The sequence below is a fragment of the Cherax quadricarinatus genome, chromosome 7, assembly GCF_038502225.1.
Source record: "Cherax quadricarinatus isolate ZL_2023a chromosome 7, ASM3850222v1, whole genome shotgun sequence".
NCBI lineage: Eukaryota > Metazoa > Arthropoda > Malacostraca > Decapoda > Parastacidae > Cherax > Cherax quadricarinatus.
In genome coordinates this window covers 1,027,122-1,048,053 of record NC_091298.1, presented here as the reverse complement: position 1 = coordinate 1,048,053, position 20,932 = coordinate 1,027,122, and the positions used below count along the sequence as shown (strand labels likewise).

General features: G+C 38.5%; 1 protein-coding gene across 50 annotated transcripts in view; it reads left to right on the top strand.

The window, feature by feature from the left end:
- The window catches only part of trol (terribly reduced optic lobes), a 960,590-nt gene that overhangs the window by 780,645 nt on the left and 159,013 nt on the right, over positions 1 to 20,932 (top strand). For all 50 annotated transcript variants that reach the window (XM_070082142.1, XM_070082177.1, XM_070082160.1 and 47 more), the window contains 4 exons: positions 363 to 511; positions 2,984 to 3,160; positions 5,540 to 5,659; positions 11,024 to 11,163. In XM_070082142.1, the coding sequence (XP_069938243.1) occupies positions 363 to 511; positions 2,984 to 3,160; positions 5,540 to 5,659; positions 11,024 to 11,163 (586 nt within the window). The remainder of the gene's footprint in view (positions 1 to 362; positions 512 to 2,983; positions 3,161 to 5,539; positions 5,660 to 11,023; positions 11,164 to 20,932) is intronic.

Below are 20,932 nucleotides of genomic sequence, written 5' to 3'. Positions count from 1 at the left end.
ATACTTAATATGTTATTGAGCTTAATCATTATAATGTATTCCTCTTTAAATCTATTGTGTTTAAAAATGCCAATTTTCTTATATTGCCTCTTGTGTGTCTGCTCCTTTCTTCAGACCTAAGGCAGCCTACATGTTTTATTGATCTTTCCCAGTACCTTTTAAATACTTTTTAGTAGAAATTAAAACTTAAATGTTTGTACATTTATCTTTGGTAGTATATATTTGAGCTGCAGTACATAGTGTACTGTTTGTGTGTATATATATATAACTAACTAAAGCTGTGTAAGGTGTTATTGCTGTCTGAATATGGTTTAAAATATTTTTATACTATTTTTCTGTACATTTTTGTTTTTCAAACTTAGGTGGACCTCCTCGCGTTACCTTGGAAGAGCGTCGTGAAGTGCTTGAAGTAATAATTGGAGAAACATTGGAAGTTCGCTGTTCTGCTGAGGGAAGCCCACAACCTCAGATTACCTGGACACGTGGCCAAAACAGAGAGCTTCCTGCCAGTGTAAGTATTTTCTTTGCTTATTATAGGAATGTCACACATGTACACATGTTCTGTATATGTTTGTTATAGACACTATTAGATAGAAGGGTATGGTCCTCTTTCTCTATAGAGAAGTGTTTTTCTCTTGTTACCTTTGTTGTTTTGATTCATTTATTCTTATTCTTTCCTCTTTAAATAAGTTTTGTATAACTGATATAGAGTACAGGTCTCCCTCAACATTCACGTTTTCAACTTTCACGGGCTTCACACATTCGCAAATTCCCAACCGCCAAATTCCCAACCGCCAAATTCCCAGCCGCCAAATCATATTTAAGTTTCCCGCCACCTGCGAGTCCCTACTACCCTCCCTCCGACCCCCGCAACTGGCAGCCAACCCTCCCACCACTCAGTGTGGTGAGTGTTTTGTTTGTTCATTATTTGCTATTAAACTACAGAATAAATAATGTAAACCCATTCATGACTGCATATTGGAATGGCTATTAGGAAAGGTATTAGACGGTGACATCATGTGTTTACTCTTGAACACTGCGAAGAATTAAACATTTCTGCTACAACTAATAATAACAGTAGTAATAATAATAATAATAATAATAATAATAATAATAATAATAATAAATATGATATAATTGAAGAAGGAAATTGTACAAAAATACGAGGGAGTGGTTGACACATCATCAGTGTGACTGTTTATGCTGGAGTGAACATTAGTCTCCCTGCTCTTCCAAACATTTCACAATAATTCATTGTGTTTGGTGCTTGTAGATTGAGTGTGACTGGAGTGGTAGAGGCAGTGATTGAGGCAATGGTATTTAATAACATACATGTTAATAATAATACATGTTATTAATAATATGTACTATTATTATTTATAACATGTTATTAAATACATGTACATGCATGTTAATAATAATACATGTTATTAATAATAACATGTACTATTATTATTTATAGCATATATGTTATTAAATACCACTGCCTCAACCGCTGAATTATTGTGAAATGTTTGGAAGAGCAGGGAGACTAATGTTCACTCCAGCATAAACAAAGTCACACTGACGATGTGTCAACCACTCCCTCGTATTTTTGTACAATTTCCTTCTTCAATTATATCGTATTTATTATTATTATTATTATTATTATTATTATTATTATTATTATTATTATTATTATTATTACTATTGTTATTATTAGCAATAGCAGAAATGTTCGATTCTTTGCTGTGTTCAAGAGTAAACACATGATGTCACCATCTAATACCTTTCCTAATAGCCATTCCAATATGCAGTCATGAATGGGTTTACATTATTTATTCTGTAGTTTAATAGCAAATAATGAACAAACAAAACACTCACCACACTGAGTGGTGGGAGGGCTGGCTGCCAGTTGCGGGGGTCGGAGGGAGGGTAGTAGGGACTCGCAGTGGTGGAGGCATTGGTGGAGGCAGTGGTATTTAATAACATACATGTTATTAACATACATGTTATTAAATAACATACGTTATTAAAGCATAACATGTATATATTTAGTAAAATTTACGACGTTTTCATGTATTTTATGATTATTCATGGTTCAACAAGTTAAGGAAGCAGTATTGTAATATATTTCCCTACAATATATTGGGGACCAAACATTCACGGTTTTTCAACATTCGCGAGGCTCTTGATCCCCTAACCCTCGCGAATGTTGAGGGAGACCTGTATAGTTGTAACCTGCAGTTAACTTAGATCCTTAATTTTCTTCAGAAGTTTCTTCCCAAATATGACAAAAAAAATTTCATCCAACACCAGAGAAATGGTTGATAAAAAGTCCAGTATGTCCATAATTTATCAATCACTCTAGGAGAAATGAACTACAGTAGTCCCCCCCGTATCCACGGGGGATATACTCCAAGACCTACCATGGTTACCTGAAACCCTGGATAGTGGCAAACCTTATATATAAGTCATTTTTGGTTTACACATATACCTATGATAAAGTTTAATTGATAACCTATGCAAAATAAGTCTAGAATTATCACTTTTTCACTGATGGGAAGCATTTCACGGTTTTTCTTAAACTGAATAACTACCAGCATCACTCCTTTTGCACTTTGGAGCCATTATTAAGCAAAATTAAGAGTTATTTTGGGGCCACAGTAAACTGTGGATAACTGAAACTGCAGATATCGAATCCATGGATACAGAGGTTCTAATGTACTAACTAGCAAACAGTTTAGTTGTCAGTCAGAAAATTCCTAGATATCAAATCCATTAAATTACTATTTCAAAAGTAATTCAAATGGATGGATGGATGGATAGATAGATTGTATTTACATCCCTCCCTCAATATACATTTAGAGATGAGACCAGGTATTTAAAATTTTCTTTTAACATGACATGTATTGATACTGTAAGTGGAAAATTATAAAGATTGTAATTATTAATGTTTTCACATAGTTATTTAGAATGTAAAACTGCTCTATCTACTCCACAGGTGTTCCAACAGAATGGAGTGCTTTCATTCCGAAGTGCTCATTCATCCGACTCAGGTGAATATTATTGCACGGCAAGAAATTCCCAAGGAATGGATTATGCTCGAATTATCATTAATGTACGACCTCCTGATGCAACTAGACCTTCAGCCCCTGATGAACCACTGATAATTGTACAGGTAAGCTTTCTCTATATCATCATTATGCATAATTATATAAAAAGTTCCTTCAAATTAAAAAATTGAATTGGAAAAGGTGGTAGACATCAACCATCAGTGCCACTCTCAAGTCACATGAATGTGAAAATGAAAGCCTGTTAAATATTTTGCACTTTATCTAATATGTAAGATGGCATAATATGGGGATCATTTGAGTAAAATATATAGCATAGAAAAATAATATGAATTGAAATCCATTGTTTGAAAAGAGATGGCTTAGAGCTGACAAGTTGTTTGAAATATACAAATGCAGAACAGAACTTTTATTGAGACAACATTTTGCCTGTGTAACATTCATTTGCAAGTGAAGTAGTAAGCATATTTATACAAGCATAGTAAGGTGTAAGCAGGTAAGTGAGATTGAAGCATGGGCAGTCAGGAACACCATAGGAGACATGTCTTGTGTGCATGAGAATCATCAGTGAACTGTTGTTCCTGATTCTGTAATAGGAATTGGGCTAAGGGTTTTGATATGTTGAAAGCTCCCTGATCCTGTTGAATGGTATTATGCATTCAAATTAGGGTGGATTCCAGGCATCTGATTATCTTTTGTCTCTCTCTCCTTGATCGCTAGTTGAATATTTTTCCAGGACATTAGGTGTGGTCTATTCCTGTTGTACATTTTGCAAGTGTACCAGTGTTCCTGTATCCTCCTTACTAGACTGTGAGAAAGCTCACTTAAATATTTCTTGTTGCCATTCCCATAGGGTATAGGTAAACCTTGCTTTACCATTGTTTGGGTGGTATGATTTGTACTTGAAAAGGGTTGTATTGATGATCAGTGTTATACAGTAATTGTAATTCCTGTATCTTATAAAGAGGGTTGGTGTGATATATTCTGCAATGTGGTCTGCAGGCAAGATTAGCTTATAATCACTGGGTGGGGTATTTTGTCTGCCTTATTTCTTACAATCCTAGATGTTGTATACAATATATTTGACAATCTTCTGTGATGGAACTGCTGTAACAGATAAAAGCAGGTGTAATAGTCATGGTGGTACTGTTCATACCTGCAGTGCCTCTCCTTACTTTGTCTCAATATGGTATTAGTCTGTTGGTGGAACTCTAGTCACTCTGGTTACATACAACTCACAGAATCAAACCTGATAAACACTGCCTCCTTATTTATTCAATGAAAGAGTATTTTAATAACATATTCATAGAAACTTTAAATTTGTACTGATTGTAAAAAATAAAATTGCAACCTGTTTCATATATTACATTGCTTGTGTGTTCTTGATTATTATAATCAAAGCTAAACTCTAAACCCACCAGGGGCATACACTGTGTGTTCTTGAGTATTGTATGAGGGAACATTGAAAAGTGTTTGTGTCTGTTATCTTTTCTTGGCAAAAATGTAATTGAGCCATACTGTGTATTGTTCACTGGTTATATCTGAATGTTTTCTGCAAGCTTATTGAGGCACTTATCCCTGTGTTTACCAGTTTGTTTATGTCTTCTGCATAGGATTCTGTATGTCAACAGTGATACATGTGTAGTAGTAATTCAAATACCATTTATACTCAGTCTTGCTTGCTAGCCATGACATCACAGACCAGCAAGCGAGTCTGAGTATAAATGGTATTTGAATTACTACTAAACATGTATCACTGTTGACATGTAGGCCAATTACAAAGCCATCGACAACCAGCTGTCATCACATTTTCATAATCTGTGTTGAAGCACTGTCCTCCCAGGAACCTCCTGAGAGACCCGAATAGATGGAAATTGTTGGGAGCAAGATCAAGGCTGTAATTCTATTTTTATCAGGAAAAATAAAGAATACAAAGACTTTTCAACCTGCCTTTGTACTATGGGTAATGTTAGTGTATGAGAGAGGGATGTAGACAAATGAAGAAAGTCTATAAAAGCATTTGCCAAACTTCTCCCATTTCTGTGTTATATAAATATGCTACATATTTTCTTCTTATTGTCACATTTTTTCATATTTCTAACTTGCAAGATTACTTGTAATCCTCTTGGAGGCATGACTAATATGCAATGATGAGGGAAGGATGTAGAAAAGTAAGCAGAATTCATAAAAAAATATTTGTTACTACTCACTACTAGAGATGAAGTGTCCACTAGCCATTGGGAGTAACCTAACTGGGTATCTGTGTATGACTGACTGGTAGAACCATAAGCAAGAATGAAATTCTGTCATGCCTTTACAAGAGTTCTTGTTAAAAGAAAGCTTTGATTTACACTTTTAGAAATCATGTCTTCAATGTTATAATTATAACTAAGTACTAAACTCACAAGGCATAAATAAAATTAGGATTACAGCATTGTTATTATTATTATTGTTTTATAATTAGTGTGTGTGTGTGTGCTTTACAGGTATCAAGTCCAGCAGTACAAGCTCGATCAGGGGAAACCGTTCGTGTAAGATGCTATCCTGGTAGTCCAGGGGAAGGTTTAAGAATAGAATGGAATCGATTAACTGGACCTCTTCCTTCAGTAAGTGCAAAATTGTATTATCAGAATGTTGAAAACTGAATTGTTTGCATAAGAAAATCATAATTACCTTAGTTTAAATCAGTGACTTAAGTAATCATTGTACACTTTAATTTTAATTGTATAAAATAAGAAATAAATTCATATATTTTGTTTATATAAATGTATTGAGAGCATAGGCAATGGGGTCGAAGAGGTATGGGGTAGGTTTAAAAATGTAGTGTTAGAGTGTTCAGCAGAAGTTTGTGGTTACAGGAAAGTGGGTGCGGGAGGGAAGAGGAGCGATTGGTGGAATGATGATGTAAAGAGAGTAGTAAGGGAGAAAAAGTTAGCATATGAGAAGTTTTTACAAAGTAGAAGTGATGCAAGGAGGGAAGAGTATATGGAGAAAAAGAGAGAGGTTAAGAGAGTGGTGAAGCAATGTAAAAAGAGAGCAAATGAGAGAGTGGGTGAGATGTTATCAACAAATATTGTTGAAAATAAGAAAAAGTTTTGGAGTGAGATTAACAAGTTAAGAAAGCCTAGAGAACAAATGGATTTGTCAGTTAAAAATAGGAGAGGAGAGTTATTAAATGGAGAGTTAGAGGTATTGGGAAGATGGAAGGAATATTTTCAGGAATTGTTAAATGTTGATGAAGATAGGGAAGCTGTGATTTCGTGTATAGGGCAAGGAGGAATAACATCTTGTAGGAGTGAGGAAGAGCCAGTTGTGAGTGTGGGGGAAGTTCGTGAGGCAGTAGGTAAAATGAAAGGGGGTAAGGCAGCCGGGATTGATGGGATAAAGATAGAAATGTTAAAAGCAGGTGGGGATATAGTTTTGGAGTGGTTGGTGCAATTATTTAATAAATGTATGGAAGAGGGTAAGGTACCTAGGGATTGGCAGAGAGCATGCATAGTTCCTTTGTATAAAGGCAAAGGGGATAAAAGAGAGTGCAAAAATTATAGGGGGATAAGTCTGCTGAGTATACCTGGTAAAGTGTATGGTAGAGTTATTATTGAAAGAATTAAGAGTAAGACGGAGAATAGGATAGCAGATGAACAAGGAGGCTTTAGGAAAGGTAGGGGGTGTGTGGACCAGGTGTTTACAGTGAAACATGTAAGTGAACAGTATTTAGATAAGGCTCAAGAGGTCTTTGTGGCATTTATGGATTTGGAAAAGGCGTATGACAGGGTGGATAGGGGGGCAATGTGGCAGATGTTGCAAGTGTATGGTGTAGGAGGTAGGTTACTGAAAGCAGTGAAGAGTTTTTACGAGGATAGTGAGGCTCAAGTTAGAGTATGTAGGAAAGAGGGAAATTATTTCCCAGTAAAAGTAGGCCTTAGACAAGGATGTGTGATGTCACCGTGGTTGTTTAATATATTTATAGATGGGGTTGTAAGAGAAGTAAATGCGAGGGTCTTGACAAGAGGCGTGGAGTTAAAAGATAAAGAATCACACACAAAGTGGGAGTTGTCACAGCTGCTCTTTGCTGATGACACTGTGCTCTTGGGAGATTCTGAAGAGAAGTTGCAAAGTTGCAGAGATTGGTGGATGAATTTGGTAGGGTGTGCAAAAGAAGAAAATTAAAGGTGAATACAGGAAAGAGTAAGGTTATGAGGATAACAAAAAGATTAGGTGATGAAAGATTGAATATCAGATTGGAGGGAGAGAGTATGGAGGAGGTGAATGTATTCAGATATTTGGGAGTGGACGTGTCAGCGGATGGGTCTATGAAAGATGAGGTGAATCATAGAATTGATGAGGAAAAAAGAGTGAGTGGTGCACTTAGGAGTCTGTGGAGACAAAGAACTTTGTCCTTGGAGGCAAAGAGGGGAATGTATGAGAGTATAGTTTTACCAACGCTCTTATATGGGTGTGAAGCATGGGTGATGAATGTTGCAGCGAGGAGAAGGCTGGAGGCAGTGGAGATGTCATGTCTGAGGGCAATGTGTGGTGTGAATATAATGCAGAGAATTCGTAGTTTGGAAGTTAGGAGGAGGTGCGGGATTACCAAAACTGTTGTCCAGAGGGCTGAGGAAGGGTTGTTGAGGTGGTTCGGACATGTAGAGAGAATGGAGCGAAACAGAATAACTTCAAGAGTGTATCAGTCTGTAGTGGAAGGAAGGCGGGGTAGGGGTCGGCCTAGGAAAGGTTGGAGAGAGGGGGTAAAGGAGGTTTTGTGTGCGAGGGGCTTGGACTTACAGCAGGTATGCATGAGCGTGTTTGATAGGAGTGAATGGAGACAAATGGTTTTTAATACTTGACGTGCTGTTGGAGTGTGAGCAAAGTAACATTTATGAAGGGATTCAGGGAAACCGGCAGGCCGGACTTGAGTCCTGGAGATGGGAAGTACAGTGCCTGCACTCTGAAGGAGGGGTGTTAATGTTGCAGTTTAAAAACTGTAGTGTAAAGCACCCTTCTGGCAAGACAGTGATGGAGTGAATGATGGTGAAAGTTTTTCTTTTTCGGGCCACCCTGCCTTGGTGGGAATCGGCCAGTGTGATAATAAAAAAAAATGTATTTGTCTGTTGATCTCTGTTTTTTCCTTTATTTTTTTACCTACACACTAAAAAATGTGTTGTATTCTTCCTCACATTTTCATTGGTTAACTTTTTGGTGGTATCTATATGCTCTTAATTTTCTCATATTCTTCTTTGATAGGTCTTGTTTAATTAATATGTTAATGTAGTTTTCCAGTTTCCTCATGTCCCCTAACATTTTTTTTTTTAGCAATTCTTCCATATGGATAACATGAGTGAAAGATAATTGTAATGGCTCTTTCTTCACATTCTCATATTTTCCAGTTTCTCTGTTTCCTTTTGTGTTTTTAACTGTTGAAATCATTTAAGCATTATTTCATCTTATTCTCTGTATGTTAGGTAAGACACATATGCAACAGTTAGGTATCTTTATTTTGAAACGTTTCGCCTACACAGTAGGCTTCTTCAGTCGAGTACAGAAAAGTTGATAGAAGCAGAAGATACTTGAAGACGATGTAATCAGTCCATCACCCTTAAAGTTTTGAGGTGGTCAGTCCCTCAGTCTGGAGAAGAGCATTGTTCCGTTGTCTGAAACAATATGAAATTGAAGTGACAGAATCGGGCCTTATATAGTGCCAGGAGGTGAGACGTAGGTTGATTTGGGAGGGCAGGTCCTTCTCAAACCCAGCCGTTCTCACTAGTAGAGGTTGTCGAAGTAGATGGTCTGTACCAAGATACCCTTGTGTTGCAGTGTCTGACAGAATGAACATTAAAATGGTATAAAATACCGACAGATTGTTAGGTAAGACACATATGCAACAGTTAGGTATCTTTATTTTGAAACGTTTCGCCTACACAGTAGGCTTCTTCAGTCGAGTACAGAAAAGTTGATAGAAGCAGAAGATACTTGAAGACGATGTAATCAGTCCATCACCCTTAAAGTTTTGAGGTGGTCAGTCCCTCAGTCTGGAGAAGAGCATTGTTCCGTTGTCTGAAACGATATGAAATTGAAGTGACAGAATCGGGCCTTATATAGTGCCAGGAGGTGAGACGTAGGTTGATTTGGGAGGGCAGGTCCTTCTCAAACCCAGCCGTTCTCACTAGTAGAGGTTGTCGAAGTAGATGGTCTGTACCAAGATACCCTTGTGTTGCAGTGTCTGACAGAATGAACATTAAAATGGTATAAAATACCGACAGATTGTTAGGTAAGACACATATGCAACAGTTAGGTATCTTTATTTTGAAACGTTTCGCCTACACAGTAGGCTTCTTCAGTCGAGTACAGAAAAGTTGATAGAAGCAGAAGATACTTGAAGACGATGTAATCAGTCCATCACCCTTAAAGTTTTGAGGTGGTCAGTCCCTCAGTCTGGAGAAGAGCATTGTTCCGTTGTCTGAAACAATATGAAATTGAAGTGACAGAATCGGGCCTTATATAGTGCCAGGAGGTGAGACGTAGGTTGATTTGGGAGGGCAGGTCCTTCTCAAACCCAGCCGTTCTCACTAGTAGAGGTTGTCGAAGTAGATGGTCTGTACCAAGATACCCTTGTGTTGCAGTGTCTGACAGAATGAACATTAAAATGGTATAAAATACCGACAAGGGTATCTTGGTACAGACCATCTACTTCGACAACCTCTACTAGTGAGAACGGCTGGGTTTGAGAAGGACCTGCCCTCCCAAATCAACCTACGTCTCACCTCCTGGCACTATATAAGGCCCGATTCTGTCACTTCAATTTCATATTGTTTCAGACAACGGAACAATGCTCTTCTCCAGACTGAGGGACTGACCACCTCAAAACTTTAAGGGTGATGGACTGATTACATCGTCTTCAAGTATCTTCTGCTTCTATCAACTTTTCTGTACTCGACTGAAGAAGCCTACTGTGTAGGCGAAACGTTTCAAAATAAAGATACCTAACTGTTGCATATGTGTCTTACCTAACAATCTGTTGGTATTTTATACCATTTTAATGTTCATTCTGTCAGACACTGCAACACAAGGGTATCTTGGTACAGACCATCAACTTCGACAACCTCTACTAGTGAGAACGGCTGGGTTTGAGAAGGACCTGCCCTCCTAAATCAACCTACGTCTCACCTCCTGGCACTATATAAGGCCCGATTCTGTCACTTCAATTTCATATTGTTTCAGACAACGGAACAATGCTCTTATCCAGACTGAGGGACTGACCACCTCAAAACTTTAAGGGTGATGGACTGATTACATCGTCTTCAAGTATCTTCTGCTTCTATCAACTTTTCTGTACTCGACTGAAGAAGCCTACTGTGTAGGCGAAACGTTTCAAAATAAAGATACCTAACTGTTGCATATGTGTCTTACCTAACAATCTGTCGGTATTTTATACCATTTTAATGTTCATTCTGTCAGACACTGCAACACAAGGGTATCTTGGTACAGACCATCTACTTCGACAACCTCTACTAGTGAGAACGGCTGGGTTTGAGAAGGACCTGCCCTCCCAAATCAACCTACGTCTCACCTCCTGGCACTATATAAGGCCCGATTCTGTCACTTCAATTTCATATTGTTTCAGACAACGGAACAATGCTCTTCTCCAGACTGAGGGACTGACCACCTCAAAACTTTAAGGGTGATGGACTGATTACATCGTCTTCAAGTATCTTCTGCTTCTATCAACTTTTCTGTACTCGACTGAAGAAGCCTACTGTGTAGGCGAAACGTTTCAAAATAAAGATACCTAACTGTTGCATATGTGTCTTACCTAACAATCTGTCGGTATTTTATACCATTTTAATGTTTATTCTCTGTATGTTCTTGCTACAGTTTTTTCTCAGAATAACTGAAAACTATAATATAATACACCTCTTATTTTTTTTGTTTATGATACAGTAACTTACACAAATTCTTTTGTATATTTACAGCAAACAGTAATTGAAGATGGGGAGCTACAAATTCCCAATGCTCGTCCAGCAGATAGTGGAATTTATGTATGCCGTATTACAGATGAAAGAACTAACAGTTTTGAAGAGTCAACCACCCATATCACCATTACTCCATTTGTGTAAGTTTTAATTAACGTATTGATATGTCTGGAAATGGGAAGTACAATGCTTGCACTTTAAAGGAGGGGTTTGGGATATTGGCAGTTTGGAGGGATATGTTGTGTATCTTTATACGTATATGCTTCTAAACTGTTGTGTTCTGAGCACCTCTGCAAAAACAGTGATTATATGTGAGTGAGGTGAAAGTGTTGAAAGATGATGAAAGTATTTTCTTTTTGGGGATTTTCTTTCTTTTTGGGTCACCCTGCCTCAGTGGGAGACGGCTGACTTGTTAAAAAAAAAAAAAAATGTCTTCCTTGTGCTTACTGTAATGTTCCTTTATTTTATCCTTATCTATTTCTGTTGTGTCCTTCCTTAGCATTTTGGCAAGTCATTATGCTCTCCACACATCCAAATTATTATCATTGCCAGTTATTGAAAGGGGAAGAATTTGCAGTTTGCAAAAGATGGAAAAAATATTGTAAGAAAAGAAAGATGAAGACAGTAGAAGCAGCACAAGACTAAAGTGGGAAAGACTGTTGAAGATAGTATAGTAGGTAAGTTTGGAGTGTGAAGGATAAATGATAAATGGTAATATAGTGGTGCCTTGACTTACGAGTTTAATTCGTTTTGTGACCCAGTTCGTAACTCAATTTGTTCATATACCAAATAATTTTCCTCACTGAAATTAACTGAAATGTTACTAATCCGTTCCAGCCCCCAAAAAACCCACCCTACTCTATCGCTTAATCGCTTAACTTACTTGCTACACTCTTCACTACACCACCATCTCTACTCCACTCACCACCTTCACTACTCCACCCACCACCATCAATACTCCACCCACCACCATCTCTACTCCACCCACCACCTTCATTATTCCACCCACCACCTTCATTATTCCACCCACCACCTTCATTATTCCACCCACCACCATCACTACTCCACCACCCGACATGCATTTGTGCATTCCACCCTATATGGCCAAGATGAGAAGAGTGCTGGCTCTTCTTGTAGATATGGACCAACAGCTCCTGGACAAACTATCAAAGCTCAACCACAAGCCAGAAGTATTATCTGTCTCTCTGGTTAAGTATGGAAAAACTGGGTAGGGATCTTGGGTCGTAGCAGTAATACCCTAGACAACCTCTCTGTGAGAGTGACTAAAGGAACCTCTGTGAGGCAGGTAAATATGGAGGCCTTCCTTAATGTTTCTGGAAAAACTGAGTGTTGAAATGGAGGTTATCTCTTCCCTGGATTTATACGAGAACCAAACAAGGGACGAGGTGCCTCACTACAATTCGGGATTAGTGTGGGAGTATTGTCCTTCCAGTTATGTCTTGGAAGAGCATGTGGGATGGGATGAAATACCTGACATTACCATGGATACAGAGTTGGATTTTACTTCAGATACGTTGCCAGCTAGTAGCGGCATATCTGAAGCTTGCTCATAACTCGGATTTTGGCTTGCAGCTCAAAGCAAAAAACTGACCAAGCGATGGCTCATAACTCGGTAAACTCGTAAGTTGGGGCACTCATAAGTCAAGGTACCACTGTACTTTTGTTAATACTTTTTCACGTACACAGAGGATAAGTAAGTATACTAGAAATGATAAGAGAAACAGTTTACTAGACTATGTACGTATTAGTAAATCAAAAAGTATAATGAATAGATTTATGGATGTCCATATTTTTAGAGAGGACAATAAACATGTTTGGTGATAGCAACAGTGAGAGCAGGGGTAGATGGAGTACAACAAAAATGTCATCAGTGGATGAAAGAGAAATAAAAGTGAATGAACTAAAGGAGACAGAGGAAGAAATAAGAAGCTACTGGAAGAAAGGTGGGCCACACAGAATGCAGGTAATGAAGAAGTTGAAGAGGTATAGGATAGATTTGAGAATGCCGTGTTAGAGTTCACACCAAAAGTTCATGGGCATACATCATGGGGATGGGAAATATATAATAGCTAAATTCAGATCCAAATACCTACAAAAACCTCTCACAGTGATAAACATCTACAGAGTACTGCAGTCAAATATCAGTCATTTTAGTGAAAACCTAAGAAGTATGATAACTGATACACACATGAATAAAGATCACTTACTACTCTCAGGAGACTTCAATATAAATCTCCTGCAAGACTAAGACCCACATGTAACTGAAATCACAAACACTATGAGTAACTGCTTGTTGCTACCAACAGTAACACAACCTACAAGAATTAGAGACTAGTGTTTCCCTATTAGACCACATCTGGACCAACACCATATCCCCTTTAAAATCAGGCATAATCACAGACAGTACCAGAGACCACTACCCTAACTTTCTCATAACCAGTCTAGGTAAATTACCCCAAGACACAACTAAAGTAACCTTCAGGCTTCATAATGAGGCAGCCATTAATAACTTCACAACAGCAATGACAAACATCGACAGGCAAACTGAGCTAGAAATCTGTACAGATACTGACGAATGTATTAATAATTTTCTAAAAAAGACCCAGTACCTCTATAACAAGCACTGCCCTAAAAAATTAAACAGATCACAGCTAAGAGACTGAACAGTCCCTGGCTAACACCCAGCATCCTCAAATCCATAAATATAAAGCACCAGTATGAAAAACAGTACAGAATGGGTCACATAACCAGAGACCAAACAAAACATTACTCATCTATCCTAACCAGCCTGATAAGAAGGGCAAAAAAATTGTATTATGAGAACAGATTATCCAACTTAAAAGGTGATATAAAAAAGACCTGGAAAACCCTATCTGAAATTCTAGGAACAAAATAAAAACAGAACAATCACACTAACAAAACCAGATGAACCCCTACTCCCACCAGCTGAAACAGCAAACAGACTCAATGTTTTCTTCTCCACCATAAGAAGAAACCTTACGGATAAAATCCCAAGCTCAAACACCCTACCTAATGGCTACCTCACTGGCACCTACCTGAACACACTGTCCTAGCTCCGACCAACCCAACAGAAATCTCACCTTTTTTTTTTTTTTTTTTCAACAAGTCGGCCGTCTCCCACCGAGGCAGGGTGACCCAAAAAAGAAAGAAAATCCCCAAAAAGAAAATACTTTCATCATCATTCAACACTTTCACCACACTCACACATTATCCCTGCTTTTGCAGAGGTGCTCAGAATACAACAGCTTAGAAGCATATATGTATAAAGATACACAACATATCCCTCCAAACTGCCAATATCCTAAACCCCTCCTTTAAAGTGCAGGCATTGTACTTCCCATTTCCAGGACTCAAGTCCGACTATATGAACATAACCGGTTTCCCTGAATCCCTTCACTAAATATTACCCTGCTCACACTCCAACAGATCGTCAGGTCCCAAGTATCATTCGCCTCCATTCACTCCTATCTAACACGCTCATGCACGCTTGCTGGAAATCCAAGCCCCTAGCCCACAAAACCTCCTTTACCCCCTCTTTCCAACCCTTTCGAGGACGACCCCTACCCCTCTTTCCTTCCCCTATAGATTTATATGCTTTCCATGTCATTCTACTTTGATCCATTCTCTCTAAATGACCAAACCACCTCAACAACCCCTCTTCTGCCCTCTGACTAATGCTTTTATTAACTCCACACCTTCTCCTAATTTCCACACTCCGAATTTTCTGCATAATATTTACACCACACATTGCCCTTAGACAGGACATCTCCACTGCCTCCAACCGTCTCCTCGCTGCTGCATTTACCACCCAAGCTTCACATCCATATAAGAGTGTTGGTACTACTATACTTTCATACATTCCCTTCTTTGCCTCCATAGATAACGTTTTTTGACTCCACATATACCTCAACGCACCACTCACCTTTTTTCCCTCATCAATTCTATGATTAACCTCATCCTTCATAAATCCATCCGCCGACACGTCAACTCCCAAGTATCTGAAAACATTCACTTCTTCCATACTCCTCCTCCCCAATTTGATATCCAATTTTTCTTTATCTAAATCATTTGATACCCTCATCACCTTACTCTTTTCTATGTTCACTTTCAACTTTCTACCTTTACACACATTCTCAAACTCATCCACTAACCTTTGCAATTTTTCTTTAGAATCTCCCATAAGCACAGTATCATCAGCAAAAAGTAACTGTGTCAATTCCCATTTTGAATTTGATTCCTCATAATTTAATCCCACCCCTCTCCCAAACACCCTAGCATTTACTTCTTTTACAACCCCATCTATAAATATATTAAACAACCATGGTGATATTACACATCCCTGTCTAAGACCTACTTTTACCGGGAAGTATTCTCCCTCTCTTCTACACACCCTAACCTGAGCCTCACTATCCTCATAAAAGCTCTTTACAGCATTTAGTAACTTACCACCTATTCCATATACTTGCAACATCTGCCACATTGCTCCTCTATCCACTCTATCATATGCCTTTTCTAAATCCATAAATGCAATGAAAACTTCCCTACCTTTATCTAAATACTGTTCACATATATGCTTCAATGTAAACACTTGATCTACACATCCCCTACCCACTCTGAAGCCTCCCTGCTCATCCGCAATCCTACATTCTGTCTTACCTCTAATTCTTTCAATTATAACCCTACCGTATACTTTTCCTGGTATTCTCAGTAAACTTATTCCTCTATAATTTTTACAATCTCTTTTGTCCCCTTTCCCCTTATATAAAGGGACTATACATGCTCTCCGCCAATCCCTAGGTACCTTCCCCTCTTTCATACATTTATTAAACAAAAGTACCAACCACTCCAACACTATATCCCCCCCTGCTTTTAACATTTCTGTCATGATCCCATCAGTTCCAGCTGCTTTACCCCCTTTCATTCTACGTAATGCCTCATGTACCTCCACCACACTTACATTCTGCTCTTCTTCACTCCTTAAAGATGGTATACCTCCCTGGCCAGTGCATGAAATTACCGCCTCCCTTTCTTCCTCAACATTTAAAAGTTCCTCAAAATATTCTCTCCATCTACTTAATATCTCCCTCTCCCCATCTACTAACTCCCCTACTCTGTTTTTAACTGACAAATCCATACTTTCCCTAGGCGTTCTTAACTTGTTTAACTCACTCCAAAATTTTTTCTTATTTTCATTAAAATTTCTTGACAGTGCCTCTCCCACTCTTTCATCTGCTCTCCTTTTGCACTCTCTCACCACTCCCTTCACCTTTCTTTTACTCTCCATATACTCTGCTCTTCTTATAGCACTTCTGCTTTGTAAAAACCTCTCGTAAGCTAACTTTTTCTCTTTTATCACACCCTTTACTTCATCATTCTACCAATCACTCCTCTTTCCTCCTTATTATCGACAAACTAAAGAACAAGACAGGAGATTTAAATAACTTACCACCCTTTATATACAAAAAAGCTTCACAAGTGCTGTCACCAATCATTGCAGCACTCTTTAACAAATCCATCGAATCCTCTACCTTCCCTACAGTTCTCAAAATAGCGAGGGTCACCCTGATGCATAAAGGTGGAGATCAAGCAGACTTGAATAACTGTAGGCCAATATCCAACTTACCCCTTCTCTCTAAAATCTTTGAAAAATTAATTCATAAGTGAACCTATTCCTACCTCATCTCCCACAACATACTCAACCCCTGTCAGTTTAGGTTCATGCCTAATAAAAATACGAATGATGCTATTATACACATGCTAGAACAAATATACACTGCACTCAAGAAAAAAGAAGTCCCATTGGGGATCTTCATTGATTTACGTAAAGCTTTTGATATAGTTGATCATGATTTGCTGCACATAAAATTATCACACTGTGATATACGAGGGCACTCCCTCAACTTCCTAAAGTCATGCCTTAGCAACAGAAGCCAATATGTGTACACAAATGGAGCAAACTCTTCTACACAGCCAATTACAGTTGGTGTCCTACAGGGAAGTGTCCTTGGCCCTCTTCTCTTTCTCATTTACATAAACTGACCTACCAAATGCATCGCAACTGCTCAAACCCACACTATTTGCAGATGATACTACATACGTCTTCTCTCACCCAAGCCCAGTCATACTAGCCAGTACTGTAAATGCCAAATTACAGAAAATATCTACCTGGATGATGATTAACAAACTTACTCTCAATATTGACAAAACCTACTACATTCAGTTTGGGAACAGAACTACAGATGTTCCTCTTAGCGTAATGATAAGCGGATCACCTATCACAAAGCTCACAGAGGGAAAATTCTTAGGAATCTGCCTTGATAATAGACTCAAATTTCAAACACATGTACAACAAATTTCCAAGAAAATCTCCAAGACCGTAGGCATTCTATCGAAGATACGGTACTATGTTCCACAGTCAGCCCTCCTGGCCCTATATCACTCACTCATTTACCCCTATCTCACCTATGAAATTTGTGCATGGGGCTCAACAACAATAAATCATCTCAGACCATTAATTACCCAATGAAAGGCTGCAGTCAGAATGATAACAAATTCCCACTCCAGGCAGCATACTCCACCAATATTCAGAACTCTAAACTTACCATACAAAACATCCATACTTATTATTGTGCCTACTACATACGTAGAACACTAAACTCGGATATAAACCCTCCCCTCAAACTTCTCCTTACCAACCTCAACAGAACACATGACCATAACACAAGACACAGATCACTCTTTGATGTTCCCCATGTCCATCTCACACTATGTAAACACTCAATTCACATAAAAAGCCCAAAAATCTGGAATTCATTACCTGTGAATATAAAAGAAATACTGTCTGTTTATCAATTCAAGACTCTTCTTAAAAACCACTTACTCAACCACAACTAAATATATACTGAATAGCTGAATCTCATAAATGTATAACCTGTGACCCTATCAAGCTATGTTTTTTTTTTTTAATTACATTACCTAATAGAATACTCCATTCTCTTGAATGCACAGTAACTCATCTAATGAGCATATGACCTGTTTCTGCACTACAAATCATTGATTTTACTGAATCTGATTTGTTTATATTATACAATGTTATGCTACAAATTTGTACAACTTTAATGCTTCTTATTTGAAATACTCATTTGTACTTCATGTTGTAATTTGTTTACTGTAATTTTTACCACTGAATATATCATTGCTTAGTTAATCTTAAGTTAATTTTAAGCCTGCCCATAATGCTCTGCATACAAGGGGCTTTTGGCATGTACACCCAACCACTATATTTCTTTGTACAACTATGTATCATGTCCAAATAAAAATAAATAAATAAAGAAGAAGAGCAGAATGTAAGTGTGGGGGAGGTACGTGAGGCATTACGTAAAATGAAAGGGGGTAAAGCAGCTGGAACTGATGGGATCATGACAGAAATGTTAAAAGCAGGGGGGGATATAGTGTTGGAGTGGTTGGTACTTTTGTTCAATAAATGTATGAAAGAGGGGAAGGTACCTAGGGATTGGCGGAGAGCATGTATAGTCCCTTTATATAAAGGGAAAGGGGACAAAAGAGACTGTAAAAATTATAGAGGAATAAGCTTACTGAGTATACCAGGAAAAGTGTACGGTAGGGTTATAATTGAAAGAATTAGGGGTAAGACAGAATGTAGGATTGCAGATGAGCAAGGAGGTTTCAGAGTGGGTAGGGGATGTGTAGATCAAGTGTTTACATTGAAGCATATATGTGAACAGTATTTAGATAAAGGTAGGGAAGTTTTTATTGCATTTATGGATTTAGAAAAGGCATATGATAGAGTGGATAGAGGAGCAATGTGGCAGATGTTGCAAGTACAGTGGACCCCCGGTTAACGAACTTTTTTCATTCCAGTAGTATGTTCAGGTGCCAGTACTGACCGAATTTTTTCCCATAAGGAATATTGTGAAGTAGATTAGTCAATTTCAGACCCCCAAACATACACGTACAAACGCACTTACATAAATACACTTACATAATTGGTCGCATTTGGAGGTGATCGTTATGCGGGGGTCCACTGTATATGGAATAGGTGGTAAGTTATTAAATGCTGTAAAGAGTTTTTATGAGGATAGTGAGGCTCAGGTTAGGGTGTGTAGAAGAGAGGGAGACTACTTCCCGGTAAAAGTAGGTCTTAGACAGGGATGTGTAATGTCACCATGGTTGTTTAATATATTTATAGATGGGGTTGTAAAGGAAGTAAATGCTAGGGTGTTCGGGAGAGGGGTGGGATTAAATTTTGGGGAATCAAATTCAAAATGGGAATTGACACAGTTACTTTTTGCTGATGATACTGTGCTTATAGGAGATTCTAAAGAAAAATTGCAAAGGTTAGTGGATGAGTTTGGGAATGTGTGTAAAGGTAGAAAGTTGAAAGTGAACATAGAAAAGAGTAAGGTGATGAGGGTGTCAAATGATTTAGATAAAGAAAAATTGGATATCAAATTGGGGAGGAGGAGTATGGAAGAAGTGAATGTTTTCAGATACTTGGGAGTTGACGTGTCGGCAGATGGATTTATGAAGAATGAGGTTAATCATAGAATTGATGAGGGAAAAAAGGTGAGTGGTGCGTTGAGGTATATGTGGAGTCAAAAAACGTTATCTATGGAGGCAAAGAAGGGAATGTATGAAAGTATAGTAGTACCAACACTCTTATATGGGTGTGAAGCTTGGGTGGTAAATGCAGCAGCGAGGAGACGGTTGGAGGCAGTGGAGATGTCCTGTTTAAGGGCAATGTGTGGTGTAAATATTATGCAGAAAATTCGGAGTGTGGAAATTAGGAGAAGGTGTGGAGTTAATAAAAGTATTAGAGGGCAGAAGAGGGGTTGTTGAGGTGGTTTGGTCATTTAGAGAGAATGGATCAAAGTAGAATGACATGGAAAGCATATAAATCTATAGGGGAAGGAAGGCGGGGTAGGGGTCATCCTCGAAAGGGTTGGAGAGAGGGGGTAAAGGAGGTTTTGTGGGCAAGGGGCTTGGACTTCCAGCAAGCGTGCATGAGCGTGTTAGATAGGAGTGAATGGAGACGAATGGTACTTGGGACCTGACGATCTGTTGGAGTGTGAGCAGGGTAATATTTAGTGAAGGGATTCAGGGAAACCGGTTATTTTCATATAGTCGGACTTGAGTCCTGGAAATGGGAAGTACAATGCCTGCACTTTAAAGGAGGGGTTTGGGATATTGGCAGTTTGGAGGGATATGTTGTGTATCTTTATATGTGTATGCTTCTAGACTGTTGTATTCTGAGCACCTCTGCAAAAACAGTGATAATGTGCGAGTGTGGTGAAAGTGTTGAATGATGATGAAAGTATTTTCTTTTTGGGGATTTTCTTTCTTTTTTTGGGTCACCCTGCCTCGGTGGGAGACGGCCGACTTGTTGAAAAAAAAAAAAAAAAAAAATAAATAGCTCATACAGCTGGGCTGTATGAACTACAGCCCAGCTGGTCAAGTACTGAGTTTAGGTGTCTGTCCAGTACCTTCTTGAAAACAACCAGGAGTCTATTGGTAATCCCCCTTATGTATGCTGGGAGGCAGTTGAAGTCTTGGGCCCCTGACACTTATTGTGTTGTCGCTTACCATAGTCGTGGCACACCTGCTTTTCATTGTTGGGGGATGTTGCATCTCCTGCCGAGTCTTTTGTTTTCATACGGAGAGATTTTCATGTGCAAATTTGGGACTGGCCTAGGATTTTTGAGGTGTATATTATCATGTATCTTTCTCACCTGCATTCCAGGAAATACAAATCAAGGGACTTCAACCATTCCCAGTAATTTAAGTGCCATATTTTACTTATACACACCATGAAAGTTCTCTGTACATTCTCCAGGTCTACAAATTCAC